This window comes from Phaseolus vulgaris, chromosome 11 (genome assembly GCF_051622355.1).
Source record: "Phaseolus vulgaris cultivar YP4 chromosome 11, ASM5162235v1, whole genome shotgun sequence".
Classification (NCBI taxonomy): domain Eukaryota; kingdom Viridiplantae; phylum Streptophyta; class Magnoliopsida; order Fabales; family Fabaceae; genus Phaseolus; species Phaseolus vulgaris.
In genome coordinates, this window is record NC_143508.1 from 4623918 (window position 1) to 4639974 (window position 16057).

Sequence of the window (16057 nt, forward strand, 5' to 3'; positions counted from 1 at the left end):
AAAAAAATATGATTAAGAAAAAACACCCTTCTAAAAATCACTAACTAAATTGTGATGGAAATTAATTATCAACAAAAACTAATAGATACTTCTTATTAAACCTTAAACAACCCTAAATCTGAGGTGAAAATGTTAGTTTTGTTGTTTTCAATAAATTTCAACCAATAGGAGTATGTATTTAAAATAGTTTATCGATAATGTATAGATAACCCTTTTCAAGGAGAAAAGATGCAAAAGACACAAGTTTGATTAATAACAAAATTACTGTACCAAAACCTATTATCAATTCAGTGCTATCATTGCAAAGATGAAACACAATCAATTATCATAGTAAGAGTATTAATTCACAAGTAATAATTTATATTGTATGTTTGATCTGATGTTTGAAGTCTAAAAAAGAATGTACTAAAACAAATATTGGCAATTGACACTATTAATGAGTTACATGAAAGGGTCAATCCATCTATGGGTCTAACAGTTCTAATCATAAATCATGATGGAGGATGTTTGATTCCAAGGTGACTCTTAATTGTGAGAATTCATACCTTTGCCTTCTCTTCATCAGAACAAAACTTTTTTGCCAACATTGACTTCCACAAACCTTGTTTTCCGATAGTTCTTCAGCAACTTCAACCTGAACTTCACCTCCCTCAAATGAACATCATGCAGCAACCATAATGCAACTCTTAGCATATAACCCATTGCTTATTAAGAATATCCTTCATCAACTATAGAGCATCAATATTTGGTTTTTAACTTAACTAGGGCTATGTAGCTCCAGTGTTGCATGCAATGTTGTTAAACTTGTAATTCGGAAGCGGATCAGAAAGAGTATGAAAACTCGTAACCTGAGATTCGAAAGAGTTACTATTTAAGTTACTACTATACATAACATAATTAAAAATAGATTCGTAATTCATGAAATGGTCCAAATACATAACATAATTAAACATAGATTTATAATACATAAAATGGTCCAAATACATAACATAATTAAAAGTAGATTCAAGATAATGTTTAATACAAATAAACTATCAAAGAAAAAAATTCACATTAATCATAGGATAATCATCTTCCTCCTCCAAATAATCTACATTTTCATTATCAATTGGAGGAACCTCTGAATCATTAATGGATGGAGCAACAACACCTCTACTAGCATCATCTTCTCCTACTTCAAGTAATATATCTTCATCTAAACCATCTAATGTTCCATTTTCCTCCACATTCTATTCATCATCAGAAGCCAGATCACTAATATTATAGTCTTTTATTTTTCTAACATCTTTCTTCTTCATCAATCTTGAATTAGTCATCACAAACACCACATCATTCATGGTCATTTGGTGTAAACGATTTATTTTCTTAGTGTGGACAAAAATAATTATAAAACTAGTTAACACCATATGATCATCTAAAAAATAATTATATAATCACTTTCAATAATTTAAATTCTTACCTTTCAAAAACACTCCAATTACGCTCGCAACCAGATGAACTACAAGTCAAACTCAGTACTCTAATTGCAAATCTTTGTAGTTCTGGATGTTCATCACCATATGATTCCCACCATTGTGATCAATGTAGTCAAAATTGCGAGTAAACTAGCGAACTTGCACGAGGCAATGAGTATGGAAGCCAAACCAAGATGACTCGACCAACGAATCGGCATCGGAGAGGATCGCACCACGACACTGCGCGACTCGGTGCATCAGAAGGCGTCGTCAATCCGCAACATAACCTAGCACGACATGTTTTAGGTCAAAATTTATTGGACCTAGCACGACCATTTTAAGGCCCAATGCAGCCCAAAAGCATATATGTGAGTGAAGCAGGAAAGAATAGGGTGAAAGTCACAAACCCCTAAAGAGAGAAAACAAACATCGTAGAACCCACGTTCTCCACCGGCACCGCTGTCACGCTTAGGTTCTCTGCCAGCACTCATAGTTGCATTCTCCATTACTATTGTTCGCCACAACAACTGCTCACGTTCTCCTCTTCTTTCATTCTCCATGAGTCACGGTTCTCATTCTTTTCTTCTCCGAGATAGCGTTACTCAGAAGTAGTGTTTGTGCCTTTTATAATGGCTTCAGACGATGACAATACAAGACCCTACATGGAATCATTTGTGTTTTTATTGATGGAAAATCAAGAAACTTGAAATGTAAATATTGTGAGAAGGTTTTAACTGGTGGTATCTACAAACTAAAACACATCTTGCAAGCACTTCAAAGGATGTTGGAGCACGTCTTGCCGTTCTGGAAGAAGTTAAAAAATTAATGTTGTGTACTGTTTTAATTTAATCAAGAAATTTATGTTCAGAGAAGACTTGGATAGTAATGTGGGTGATTATGAAAATTTTAGAAAAAGATCAACTCAAGAAGAGAGTGGGATGAATCATCTTCAAGAGAAGGGGAACTCAAAGTACTATAATTTCCATCTTCAAGAAGAGTGAGAGGGAAGATACATGTCAAAAAATTGCTTTATTTTTCTACAAAAATGTTATTCCATTTAATGTAGTAAGGAGTGAAAAGTCCAGTAAAATGGTTGACATGATTTCCAAACATGGTCCCGAATTTAAGCTACCATCATACCATGAATTCAAGGTGAAATATTTGAAGCAACAGGTTGAAAAGACCAATCAAATATTGGAAGAACATATATTATTTTGGAAAAAAACTGGCAGCACAATAATGACAGATGGATAAAATGATAAGTAAAGAAAAACCATAGTTAATTTTCTTGTAAATAGTCCAAAGGGAAATGTTTTTTGAAGCGATTGATGCTTTTGACATATCCAAGACAACTGAAAAAAAAGCTGATGGATGATGTTGTTGAAAAGGTTGGGAGATAATATCATCCAAATTGTAACTAATAATGCAACAAATTACAAAGCAAGAGATCTCTTAATGCAAAAGAGAAAAAAATTGTACTGGACACCATGTGCAACACATTGCATTGATTTAATATTAGAAGATTTTGAAAAGAAAATGCTCTCCATCAAGAGACCATATCTAATGGTAAGAAAATCACAACCTACATATATTTAAGAACTAGTCTTATTTGCTTGTTGCACAAACATACTGAATGGATAAATTTGATAAGACCAACTAATACTCGTTTTGTCATTTCTTATTTAACTTTGGGATGTTTAAATGAGAATAAGAAATCACTTATTAGGATGTTTACATCTAAGGAGTGACAATCTAGTCAGTTTGTAAAAACTAAAGATGGAAGACTTATTGGAAATTTAGTATTGGATAAGGGATTCTTCACAAATATTTTGAATTGTATGAGGGGTGCTCTTCCCCTAATTAAGGTGTTGCGCATGGTGGATTCAAATGAAAAACCAGCCATGAAATTTATTTATGAAGAGATGGACCTTGATAAAGAGAAGATACAAAGTCTCTTCAATGGAGTTAGTAAAAGGTAAATAACTAATTACCTTTCACTTTTATTTCATGTCTAATCTTTTTTAGAAATATAAACTTTGTTTTTTAGATTAATTTATTTACTTTTATCTTACTTAGTTACACCCCTTTGGGAAATCATTGATAAAAGATGGGACAACCAATTGCATAAGCCATTACACGCTATTATCTTAATCCCATATTGCATTATCATCCGGAATTTAAAGTTGATTATGAGGTGAAACGAGAATGTATGATTGTTTAAAAAGGATGGGAGGAGACATTAATGAGATAAGTAAGATTGATGCCCAAATTGAGAGTTTCAAGAGTAAATATGAATTTTACTCATCTCAAATTGAACATCAATTTTACTCATCTCATCAATGTTTCCCATCAACTATTCTAAACAGTCATACATTCCACATTTCATCTCATAATCAACTTTAAGTCAAGATGATAGTGTAACATGGGATTAAGATAATATCGTGCAGCATGCAACGACCTATGCAATTGGTTGTCCCATCTTTGTTCAATGATTTTCCAAAGGAGAGTGTAGCTAAATAAGATAAAAATAAATAAATTAATCTCCAAAACAAGTATATATTTCTAATTTAGAAATCAAATATAGGTAAATTACATCCATCATTTTGAAGATCTTTTCAATTGTCTTACATATATCAAATGCATCAATAGACTTCAAAACAACAGTTTCCCTTGGACTATTTACTAAAAAATTAAATATAGTCTTCTTCTTCCTATCGGTCCATTCATCTGTCATTATTGTACATCCAATTTTTTCCAAAAAACTTTATGTTCTTTTAGAATCAGATTTGTCTCCTCAACCTGTTGCTTCAAATATTTCACTTTTATTTCATTATATGATGTTGGCTTTAATCCGGGACCATGTCTACCATCTAATTCAAGCATCTCCTCACTCTTTGCTACATTAAAAGGAATAACATTATTGTAGAAAAACCGAGCAATCTCTTAACATGCCCTCTTTGTCATTCTTCTTATAGTACTTTGAGTTCCCCTTTTGTTGAAAATATTTGATGAGTGCTCAATCTCTTCTTCACTTGGTCTTTTTGTAGCATTTTCTGAATAACCCACATTACTCTCTTCTCTAGAGATTGATTTCTTTAACAAATTTTGTTGCGGAATAACAACAATATCCAACATTGATTTTTTAACCTCTTCCGACACTGATATACATGCTCTCACATCCTTTGAAGTCCATGCTAGCACGCAAACGGAGGCGCGAGTGGCGACGAATTGCGTGCGTGAGCGATAGCGCAAGCAGTGATACGACGACGCGAACGGAGGCACGAGCGACAACGAGACCGAAGTCGTTAGCTGCAGAGGTTATGAAATTAGGATTATGGGTTTTCAATTTTTTTTAATGGGTCGAGTCATGTATCGTGGAGGCCACAGAGATTGTCTGATCCAACCCATGAATCGCCGAATCACTCCGATCCGGACAAATTCCGATCCACCCTCGATCCGACTCATTTTCTTCTCAAAAGATTGAAAGATCAACGATCTAGATCGCGATCTTGACAACACTGGTTGCATGTAGTTGCCCAAATAAAAACATAACAATCAACATAGATGTGTAGAGCAACAACCCTAAGTTCTTGACTTTTGTCATTTGGTATCAACAAGAAAGGAGACACAACTAACAACCCACCTCTTGGTGGATCTCTAACCTAACTTTTTTTTCACACCTAGCCGTCTACCTATTACCTTGAAACAAACTAATTTGATTGATATTTTGCTCATGCACTTACAAAGTTCCAGGTCGTCTATCATTAGTGCAGATGGGCCTATTGATACATGTTCTCACGTTCAAAACACTTGAATTTTTCGCTTTATATCAAATGCATATCCCATTTCATATGATTAGAGTTGCCAGTGAATTTATAAATTAGCCACCCGAGACAACACCTTTTGAGGTTATTTCTGCCATTTGGTTATCCAACAAAATTGCTTGTTAATACAATCTACCTAGTCGTTGATTCTATTATTTCAATGGTGGATTGCAATTCTTTGATGGTGGATCTGAACTTCACTGTCCTTTTTCATTTCCACAACACTCAGCAGTTGGTCAAGTACTTTTCCAACAAAAGCATCAATATTTGAACTTCCATTGGAGTTGAAAAGTCTACTCTACATTGTACCTGACAAATAAGAGTCATCTAGGAGTGAAAAAGGTGTCACTATGATGCTTAATGATTTGAACTTATGTTAATAGTCCTACTAAACAGAAGGACTAAAATGATACTTGAAAATTTTTCAAGGACTTGTGCAAAAAAATAAGGAACTAATCAACAAGTGTCTATAAGTTTCAGGACCCATTAAGTACTTTACTCATTTATTTTAATGTGAGACCCACCTACTTTATATTTCTTTGCTCACAATTTCTTCACAACCAAACCAGCCGAATTTCAACAATCCAACGCTCTTTTCTGAACCTCTATTTTCAATACGTTTCAACTCTACCAAACAAAAGTTTTCCATCTAGGACTTCCACTTCACCTCACGGTTAGATTGTAACTAATATTTAAGAAGGATTCTGAAAGCATATAATCACGTTTTAACAATAAAATTCTATTTGACTATATTAAAGGAAAAGAAAGAATAGGGTAAATCCCTTGTGTATATTGAACACATAGGGTTATGTTTATATAGGAAAAAGAAACATATGGGCTAAGCCCATTACATAAATATGAGATATCTAACAATATCTATAATATCTCATAATATCAAATAATATCTAATTATATCTAATAATATCTAACACTCCCCCTCAAGCTGGTGCATATAGATCATATGTACCCAGCTTGTTACAAATGTAATCAATCCTAGGTCCTCGTAAGGGTTTAGTAAAAATATCCGCTAATTGATTATTTGAATTAACAAACTCAGTCTTGATATCTCCTGATATAATCTTTTCTCGAATGAAATGACAATCAATCTCAATATGTTTTGTCCTTTCATGAAAAACTGGATTTGAGCTAATATGAAGAGCAGCCTGATTATCACATATCAGTGTCATTTGAGTAACCTCTCCAAATTGCAATTCTTTAAGTAACTGTTTAAGCCAAATAAGCTCACAAGTAGCCGAGGCCATAGCTCTATATTCTGCTTCTGCACTAGATCTTGCCACAACACTTTGTTTCTTGCTCTTCCAAGAGATCAAGTTATCACCAATGGAGACACAATAACCAGAAGTTGACCTTCTATCAGATGGAGATCCTGCCCAATCAGCATCTGAATAACAAACGACTTTAGTATGGTTATTATGACCATATAACAAACCTTTTCCAGGAGAGCCTATAATGTACTTCACTATACGAATGACTGCATTCCAATGATCTTCACATGGAGAATTAAGAAATTGACTCACCACACTGACTGCAAAGGAAATATCAGGACGAGTAACAGTGAGATAGTTCAATCTTCCAACTAATCTCCTGTACTTCTCAGGATCTGAAAGAGGCTCCCCCTGATTGGGTAGAAGCTTGACGTTGGGATCCATGGGAGTATCAACAGATTTCGAATTCATCAACCCAATTTCCTCCAAAATATCTAATGCGTATTTTCTTTGAGAGATAACAATACCAGTATTGGATTGTGCTACCTCAATTCCCAAGAAATATCTGAGTTTGCCAAGATCTTTGGTCTGAAAGTGTTGACAAAGGTGTTGTTTTACTTGTGAGATGCCATGGTGATCACTGCCTGTAAGAACAATGTCATCAACATATACTACAAGATAGATACACCCAGCACTCGAGTGACGATAAAAAACTGAATGATCGCCTTCACTGCGAGTCATACCAAATTGTTGAACAACATTGCTAAATTTTCCAAACCAAGCCCTAGGAGACTGCTTGAGGCCATATAAGGATTTGCGAAGACGACATACCAATCCAGAAGACTCCCCCGAGCAACAAAACCGGGAGGTTGCTCCATATAAATTTCTTCCTGCAAATCCCCATTAAGAAAAGCATTTTTAACATCCAGTTGATAAAGAGGCCATTGTTGAAGAGCAGCCATAGCTATGAATAAGCGAACAGAGGCCATCTTTGCTACTGGAGAAAAAGTATCACCATAGTCTAAACCAAAAATTTGGGTATAACCCTTAGCCACAAGACGAGCTTTGAGACGATCAATAGTACCATCAGCACCAACTTTGATAGCAAAAATCCACCTGCAACCAACAACAGATTTCCTAGATGGTAAAGGAACAAGTTCCCAAGTTCCATTATTCTGAAGCGCATTCATTTCATCAAGCATGGCCTGACGCCAACCAGGATGGGCTAAGGCATCACCTACAGATTTTGGAATGGATACAGAAGAAATAGACGAAAGGCAGGTATAAAAGGGTTGAGATAGTCTATGGTAACTCAAAGCAGTATAATGTGGAGAGGGATTACGAGTAGAACGTATACCTTTACGGATAGCAATAGGAAGATCAGGTTCAACAATCGGAGGTTCAACTATAGGAGCCGGAGGGGGATGAGGTGTTGGCACCAGAATAGAGTCTGCTGATGGACGATGAGACGGTTGACGACGACGATACACCTGAAGAGTTGGTGGCGGTGGTGAATTGTTAGGTGCACTAGGCACAACAAGAGGAATATTAACTTGATTAGATGAAGAAATTGAAGGAGAAGGACAAGACTTAAAGTAAAGGGAAGATTCACTGAAGGTGACATCTGCTGAAATAAAATAACGGTTTAAAGACGGTGAGAAACATTTATATCCTTTTTGTGATCTAGTGAACCCTAAAAAGACACATTTGTGTGACTTAGGAGATAATTTATCAAGACCAGGACTAAAATTATGAACAAAACATGTGGACCCAAAAACTTTGGGAGGTAAAGAGTGGAGAGGGTCATGTGGAAATAAAATAGAATGAGGAATTTTGTTATCTAAAACTGAAGATGGCATGCGATTAATGAGATAACATGCACTAAGAACAGCATCACCCCAAAAACGCTGAGGAACATCACCATGGATTAAAATAGTACGAGTTGTTTCAACAAGATGTCTATTCTTGCGCTCAGCTACCCCATTTTGTTGAGGTGTATAAGCACATGAAGTTTGATGAAGAATACCATGAGAAGCCATAAAATTTTTAAAAGAATGAGAAAGATACTCACGTCCATTATCACTGCGCAAAATTCGGATGGAAATTCCAAATTGATTTTTAATTTCATTGTAAAATATTTGAAATATAGAAAACAACTCAGAACGGTTTTTCATTAAAAATACCCAAGTACATCTTGAATAATCATCAATAAAAGTAACAAAATACTGAAATCCTAAATTAGACTTAATACGACTTGGTCCCCAAATGTCAGAGTGAACTAAGGCAAAAGGAGATGAAGCACGTTGTGAGACACTACGAGGAAAAGAACTACGAATGTGTTTCCCTAACTGACACGACTCACACGATAAAGTAGACACATTAGACAAACTTGGAACAAGCTGTTGCATCTTGGCAAGACTAGGATGACCCAACCGAGCATGAATGAGAGATGGAGAATCCATAATTGCGCCAACATGTGCAGAGATCTGTAGTTGATAAAGTCCATGAGACTCACATCCGGTGCCAATCATCCGTCCCGAACTCCGGTCCTGTAAAGTAACAGAATCTTTGGTAAAAGAAATAACACAGTCAAGGGAACGAGTGAGACGACTAATGGATAATAAGTTAAATGGAGACCCAGGGACATAAAGAACATTATCAATAGATAAAGATGAAAAAAGATTAATAGTACCAACACCATGTGATGGTACCCTATATCCATTGGCCATGGTAACTGAAGGTAAATAACCCGTAGTAGATAGGGAAGAGAAAAAAGATTTATTACCAATAATGTGATCAGTGGCACCTGAATCTAGAACCCAAGGGCCATGGGAAGTGGAGTGAGTGAGGCCAACAAAAGATGTACCTGAATGTGCAACAGAAGCCGTGGAACTAGGGTTCTGACGATCCTCATACCATTTAAGAAATTCATTGAAAATAGCAGGCTGGCTTGGGGTATCAATTGAAGTATGGTCCATGGTAGAAGGTTGCACAGGGGCAATTTGAGCAACCGCAACAGATCTAGGAGGACGACCATGTAAGGCATAACATCTGTCAATTTTGTGGCCAAGTTTGCCACAATGGTCACACTTGTGACGCCCTTTGCCCAGCTTGTGAGGGCGAGTACGATCATTATGCTGAGATACTAAAGCAGAAGAGTCATCAACATGAGACGTTATATCAGCGGTGTGTTTACCTGGCACGTGCAAAAGGATAGAACAAGTGGAAGTAAAATTGGGCACAATAGGAGATCCCAAAATTTGATCACGAACGTGAGAATAATCATCAGGAAGACCATGTAAACCCAATAACATGAAGAACTTGGATCTTTGTTCTAGTTCTTGAGAAGGAGTAGAGGCAGGAGGTAATAACTCATTAAAATCATGAAGAAGAGCATGAAGTTTACCTAGATATTCTGCCATTGTACCATCAAGACGTTTGGGAGCAACAATTGTGAGAAGATTTTGACACACACCATAAAGACGTTGAGTATCATTGGTGTATAATAATTTTGCTTGTTCCCAAACTTCTGAACATGTTTCATAGGTACGAAAAAATTGTTTTAAAGATGAGTGAATGGTCGATTTGATAACAATGCATAATTGAGCATCAATTTTCGACCAACGAACAACCTCATTTTCAGCAAGAGTAGGATGAGTAAGATGATCAACATAACCTTGACTCTTAAGCCATAATTTAATATCTGATGCCCAAGTGTCATAATTGGTTCCATCCAATTTGTCAATGGAAAGATGAACATTGACGTAATTAGTATAAATAGATGAATCCGGCATAATGACTGAAGAAGAAGCCATAGTGGCAGCGGAAGCGGAAGAAGCCATAAAAGATAAGGACAAATCCAGTCACCGGTTAATTGGCGGGAGCAACAAAGATGAAGGCTCCGACAGCGATTCCGGCGAGATTCCGGCGGCGTCTCCGGCGAAGTTCCAGCGAAGGTCCAGCGAAGGTCCAGCGGAGGTCCGGCGAAGGTCCGGCGAGACAGTGGGGGTGGTGGCTGGAAAATTCCAGTGAATAGTGGATTCACCAATAAAAATTGAACCCTAAACCCTAAACTCTAACCTTATGCTCTGATACCATATTAAAGGAAAAGAAAGAATAGGGTAAATCCCTTGTGTATATTGAACACATAGGGTTATGTTTATATAGGAAAAAGAAACATATGGGCTAAGCCCATTACATAAATATGAGATATCTAACAATATCTATAATATCTCATAATATCAAATAATATCTAATTATATCTAATAATATCTAACAGACTATAAATAGACGGGTCTAGTACAACTTTTATATTAATGTAAATCACTATAGTTGTTTAGAAAAAGTGAGTAAAGGTAATTTTTTCCCTTTATCTTCATGTAAATTTAACAATAATGATTATCAAAATCTGAACTGAGTACATGATGAGCATTACGCATATAAACATGCCGCCAAAAGCATATTGCTGAGGTTGGCAAGGAACACAGTTCAAACCTTCAAAACTTACCATATGAGGGTACGGCATCTTTGTGCAAAACGGTTGATTTGTTAACTAATCATTTAGGCCTCACCAAGTAAGATGCCCATATCTCATTAGCTGGAGGAGGAGGCTGAACCCAATGCCCTGGTATGCGGCTGGATGCAAGGAAAAAATATCAAAAGATAAATGATTGATTTACATTTTTCACACTCATTGATTATGATGCATGCATGTTACACACTAACCAAAATAAGTGAAAGCAACTATCAAAATAAATTTTAATCGTAACTACAGACCCAACATGTGAAGTAAGAACAGTGGAACAGATTGTGTGATATACTAATATAGTTCATACAGATCATTAGTGTGATAAAAGGTGGTTAGTCTGGTACTTTAGTCAGAGTCTTGACTTCTCATGAATATAATTTAAGGACTTAACACCCGATGTTCTGTCTCTTAACTCAGTTTTGAAATATAATCATAGATATGCCTAAAACAGAAAAATATTTCACTAGAAAGCAACTTTGGATGCCCTTAAGCAATGAGGTAAAATATTCACCAATGAGACATTTATATGAAAAATTACATCGGGCATTTAGATCTATAAGTAAAATATCCCTTAATGATCACCCCACTCAAAGAATTAAGCATAAGCAGAAAAGTTTCATCATTCTTATTTCTTACCTTCCTCCAGGTCTGATATAGGCATCCCATCCTCTTCTAACCTGCATGAGATTGTATAGCAGCCTTAACATTAACAACAAAAAGTTATAATGAAAAAGCAAGCAAGTGAATTACACATAAGCTGGTAATGAAAAACATGTAGCATCATTAGGCTATTAGTGTAACAATCAAGTAAAACTAGAAGTTTTCAAACACAGGAAAGTTGACAAATTATGTATTTATTCTAAGGAAACAAAGAAAAGTGCAGAAGAGATGTACAATTTAATAACAAAAATAGTTGAGTTTACCTCAATGAGTGTACCCATATCATTGTTGCTTCCATAATAATAATGGTAGAACTCAATGGGTAAATTTGCCAAAGGATCATATGCTCCTCCACTGATCTGTCCTATTTTACTGGATTTATTCTCATCAAATGCACCAGATCCCTCTTCAGTCACACTGGGATCTATTTGCTCTGTGTTATCCTTTACTTCACTATCATCATTGCTTCCTTTTGACAGTTTCCCTTGATTCTGAATAGCTTTCCTGGATTCCTCAGCAGTTGCAATTGCTTCTTTAGCAGCATCTGCTTCAAGTGCAGCCAAAGCTTCACGCTCCTCTTCTTCCACTGCAGCTTGAACTCTATCAAGAAACTTGTCATCCTCCTCTGGGAGAAAATGGCCTGACCATTTGTAAAGAACCATAAACAAATTAAACGTTAAATATGTGAATATTACAAACTCTTGCATGCACAAAAATGTGAATATTGAAGATTCCAATTAGAAAAACAATTAAAACCATTCCAATTATATTACGAAATTAAGAATGTATAGTTTCATAATTAACAAATGTGTTGATTATATATTTCTCATTATACATTTATAAGGTGAATAATTATCTATTCAGAATCAGAATGCTAAAATACCAGAGCTTGAACTCTGGCACACATGATTTATAAATATGACCAATCAATCGTAAACCAGCATTTGGTACTGTGGAGGTAAGAAAATTAATATAACAAGTTCAAATGTTATATATGGCAGCAAGGATGGAGAAAAAGAACCCAAGCACAGTCACAAGAGACCAAGTAATAATGTACACTATAATAATCATAAGTTTATAGCACAGATAACTAGAAGCTGAGTGGTTTTCTATATATACCTTGTTTTTTCAACCTTTGTATTCTTATGGAGCGCAACTCCTGAAGCTTTTCCACCACCAAGAGCAGCTCAAGCTATGATATCAAGTAACGTAAGAGAATCAATTAATTATCACCCAATGGGAAAGTAAGAGGAATGATGAAGGATACACATAAATGGCATGATTCTTGTTCAGCAAATAAACATAGAGACGGATGAAAGCATGCATATGCTTAATTTTTAAGAGACACATACCAAAAACAAGCCATGAACCCTTTGGCATGGCAGCCACAAAATGACAAAATAGAAAGAGAAGACAAAAAAAAACGAATTTGATGGTGAGGAGCTAAGGAACATACTGAGCTGAAAAATAAAGGGGGAAATTATGAGTTAGGTAGTTAATAAGTGCAACCTGTGCAAGTGAAAGTCATAACATATGTTATAGTGCATGGAATGTTTGACCAAGTTCTTCAGAGTTAACAGCAACGATAAATTGGCAATGGTTTACCCGTCATTTGTTAAAAAAGAAAGTTACCTCAGCCTCTAGTTTCTTCTTCTCTTCTTTGGCTTTAGACTTCGCAATTTCTTTCATCTTCAATACCTGTAAATAGAAATTCTTCCTGAATAAGACTTGCAACGCAAACTAATGTAACTGCTAATATATCCATAAGCAACTGCCAAAAAACAATGAATCAATATTACCCTTCCCAATTTTCCACAGAGAACAGTAAAGACAATATAGCAGCAAAGAGTTTGAAACAACTCAAAAAATAGGCCCATTGGTTTAAACCAATATGTACAAATGTGTTATTTGAAATTCCATGAACTGAATGCCTTTCACTTAGCCCCACTCTTAATCTGAAACTGAAAGTATATAGCCATATAAACAGTATAGTAACAGGGAGTGCGCTATAATTCAGAATAATAATAATAATAATAATAATAATAATAATAATAATAATAATAATAAAGTATGAGAACTTTACCATAATCAACTAATAGTTCATGTTTCCTTAAGCACCCATCCTAATCGTACATCTTTTTGAAAACCCTCTCTAATTAAAATTTAAAATCATATTAGCATGCTATTTCATTCAGTTTCGAGTAAAAAACAATTACTAACTTCAGTCAAAATAAAAGTAGGCATAGATTGAAAGAGTTTCCATACCTTGCTGTTAGCAATTTCCTTGGCCTTTTCCCTAGCAATCCAATCATCGGCTTCTCTGTCCATTTGTTCAAATTTCTCATGCTCCTAGATTTTTCAACAAAGAAAGCAACTAATTAATCAGTCTCTAACAACAGCTACAATGAAGGGGAAGTAAAAACCTAACAAATCCAAACCAAAGCAGAACAACCTTTGCAATCAACTCCGCAACACGTTTCCTCTTTTTCTTCCTCCATAGTTTATTCCGTTTAGACTTGTTTACTTTATTTGCAAGCCTAGCCACAGCTGATTTCTCCTCCCATGGACTTGTCTCATCAGCAACATACCGGAACGGCTCCAGCTGAGCTCTTAGCTTTGACATCAAAGAATTTGCTGCTTCCACAGCAAATGATTCTAGGGATTCTACACTAACCCCTCTGTCTTCTATACATTTTAGAAAACCAGAATGGCAAGGTTCATTGGTGACAAGTTTCACACCTTCTAAAGACCCTTTACCATCTTTTACCACCATCAACATTTCTAGCTCCTTCTGCCTACACAACACAACACCCAACTAATTCAACAGTATCAAATAGCATGCTAAAAAAATTCAATGATAATAGCTTACAATCATAACATAACTGAAATAGATTTTAGCAGTGTAAAATAAGAGCCACGTACATTGCCTTTGCGAGATTGAGAGTGTGTCGCAATTCCCTGAGGCGATCGCTGACATTTCTGTTCTCCCAAAAGGAAGCCGAATTCGGTGGTTCCGAGGGTAATATCGGAAACCATGGAGGAGGAGGTGGCGGTGCTACAGATTGAAAAGGAATCGGATTCATTCCTACGAAGTAGTGATAGATTCAGAAAACCCAAAATATATAACCTAACTAGAAGAATTTGAAATTGCAATAGCTTAAACAATTATTTGTAAACTATCTAGCATATAACATTCATACTATACAACACACAATCTCTAAAATATATAAACATATTTATATATTATAGAGAATAAATATAAATATTTATATACATTTCAATTTTTTAAAATAAAAAAAATGTTTTTTTTATGACTCATTCAAAAATATGCTTATTTTTATAATTATAATAAAAAAATTTAAAAAATTTATGTATTTTTCTTATTTAAAATTATGTTAGATTTGTTAAAATTGTAAAAAAATCAATAAATATTTTTTAAATTAAATATTTCACCTATACTTATCCTATAAATATCCTATAAATGTCAATGTGTAATTTAAGATGAGTGTAAATTTATGAAACTATTTGTCATAAATAATAATATTTAAAATTAAATTATATATTTTATGAATAATTTTGGTAAATCATATTTTTTTATCACATTTCACGATGAAAGACTAAATTATTACCACTTTATACATTTTACAAGCAAACTGAAAAAATAAAAATAAATGGTCTTATATTTTAAGCTTTTATAGTTACGTGTAGGTATGACAAAGTGGAACGGGTCGTGCGGGCCGTCCACGTCCCGCTGGTAAAAAATGTGGGTGGACTGACCTTTTCAACCCGTTAACCTGCATTAGCCCACGGGCCAGCAGCAGGGCGGGGCGGGTTAGCCCGCAAGAAAAAAAAAATTGACACTTAGCAGCAGGCCAACACAATTAGGTTTATGTTTGAAAAAATGTATGAAAATTATTCTAAGGTGGCATCTAATGCTATTGAAATGGAAGAATGTCAATAATGTTTATGTTTAATATTTTTGAATTAATGTTTATGTTTAATGTTTTGGAATTAAGTATTTTTAATGGTTTGAAAGTGGAAGAATAGTAATATTTGTTATTTATCTTAGGGATGGCAAAGCGGGACGGGATGACCTTTTCAACCCGCTAACCCGCCCCGCATTAGCCCGCAACCCGCGCGGGCCAATTGCGGGGCGGGGCGGGCTAGCCCGCAAACCCGCAAGAAAAAAATATTGACACTGCAGCAGGGCAACCTAAACTGGGTCATGCCAATTAAATCAATTTCAAACACGATAAAGGAGCAAGACACCATATTTGATATTTATCTTAATGTTTTGATGTTTGACTATATTTGAAAAGGAAGGAAAAAAAATTAGGTTTGATAATAACAAATATATAGGTTTAA

General features: G+C 35.2%; 1 protein-coding gene across 7 annotated transcripts; it reads right to left on the minus strand.

The window, feature by feature from the left end:
* Nucleotides 1-303: 303 nt before the first annotated feature.
* LOC137818802 (U11/U12 small nuclear ribonucleoprotein) lies at nt 304-14904 on the minus strand. Of its 7 annotated transcripts, XR_011082145.2 has the most exons (11): nt 14615-14882; nt 14145-14487; nt 13958-14041; nt 13325-13390; nt 12812-12884; nt 11956-12332; nt 11669-11709; nt 11012-11139; nt 1862-2112; nt 1460-1741; nt 304-848 (listed from the first exon to the last, which is right to left on the minus strand). XR_011082145.2 is itself a non-coding variant. In XM_068622418.2 (9 exons), the coding sequence occupies exons 1-8, from the start codon at nt 14773-14775 to the stop codon at nt 11061-11063; spliced, it is 1224 nt and encodes a 407-aa protein (XP_068478519.1). In that variant the 5' UTR covers nt 14776-14904; the 3' UTR covers nt 304-848; nt 11012-11060. The 7 variants fall into 7 exon arrangements, 4 of the variants coding, with proteins under 4 accessions (XP_068478519.1, XP_068478546.1, XP_090153473.1 ...); XR_011082143.2 differs by having other exon boundaries at nt 1460-2112; XM_068622418.2 differs by lacking the exons at nt 1460-1741; nt 1862-2112 and having other exon boundaries at nt 14615-14904.
* Nucleotides 14905-16057: the final 1153 nt, after the last annotated feature.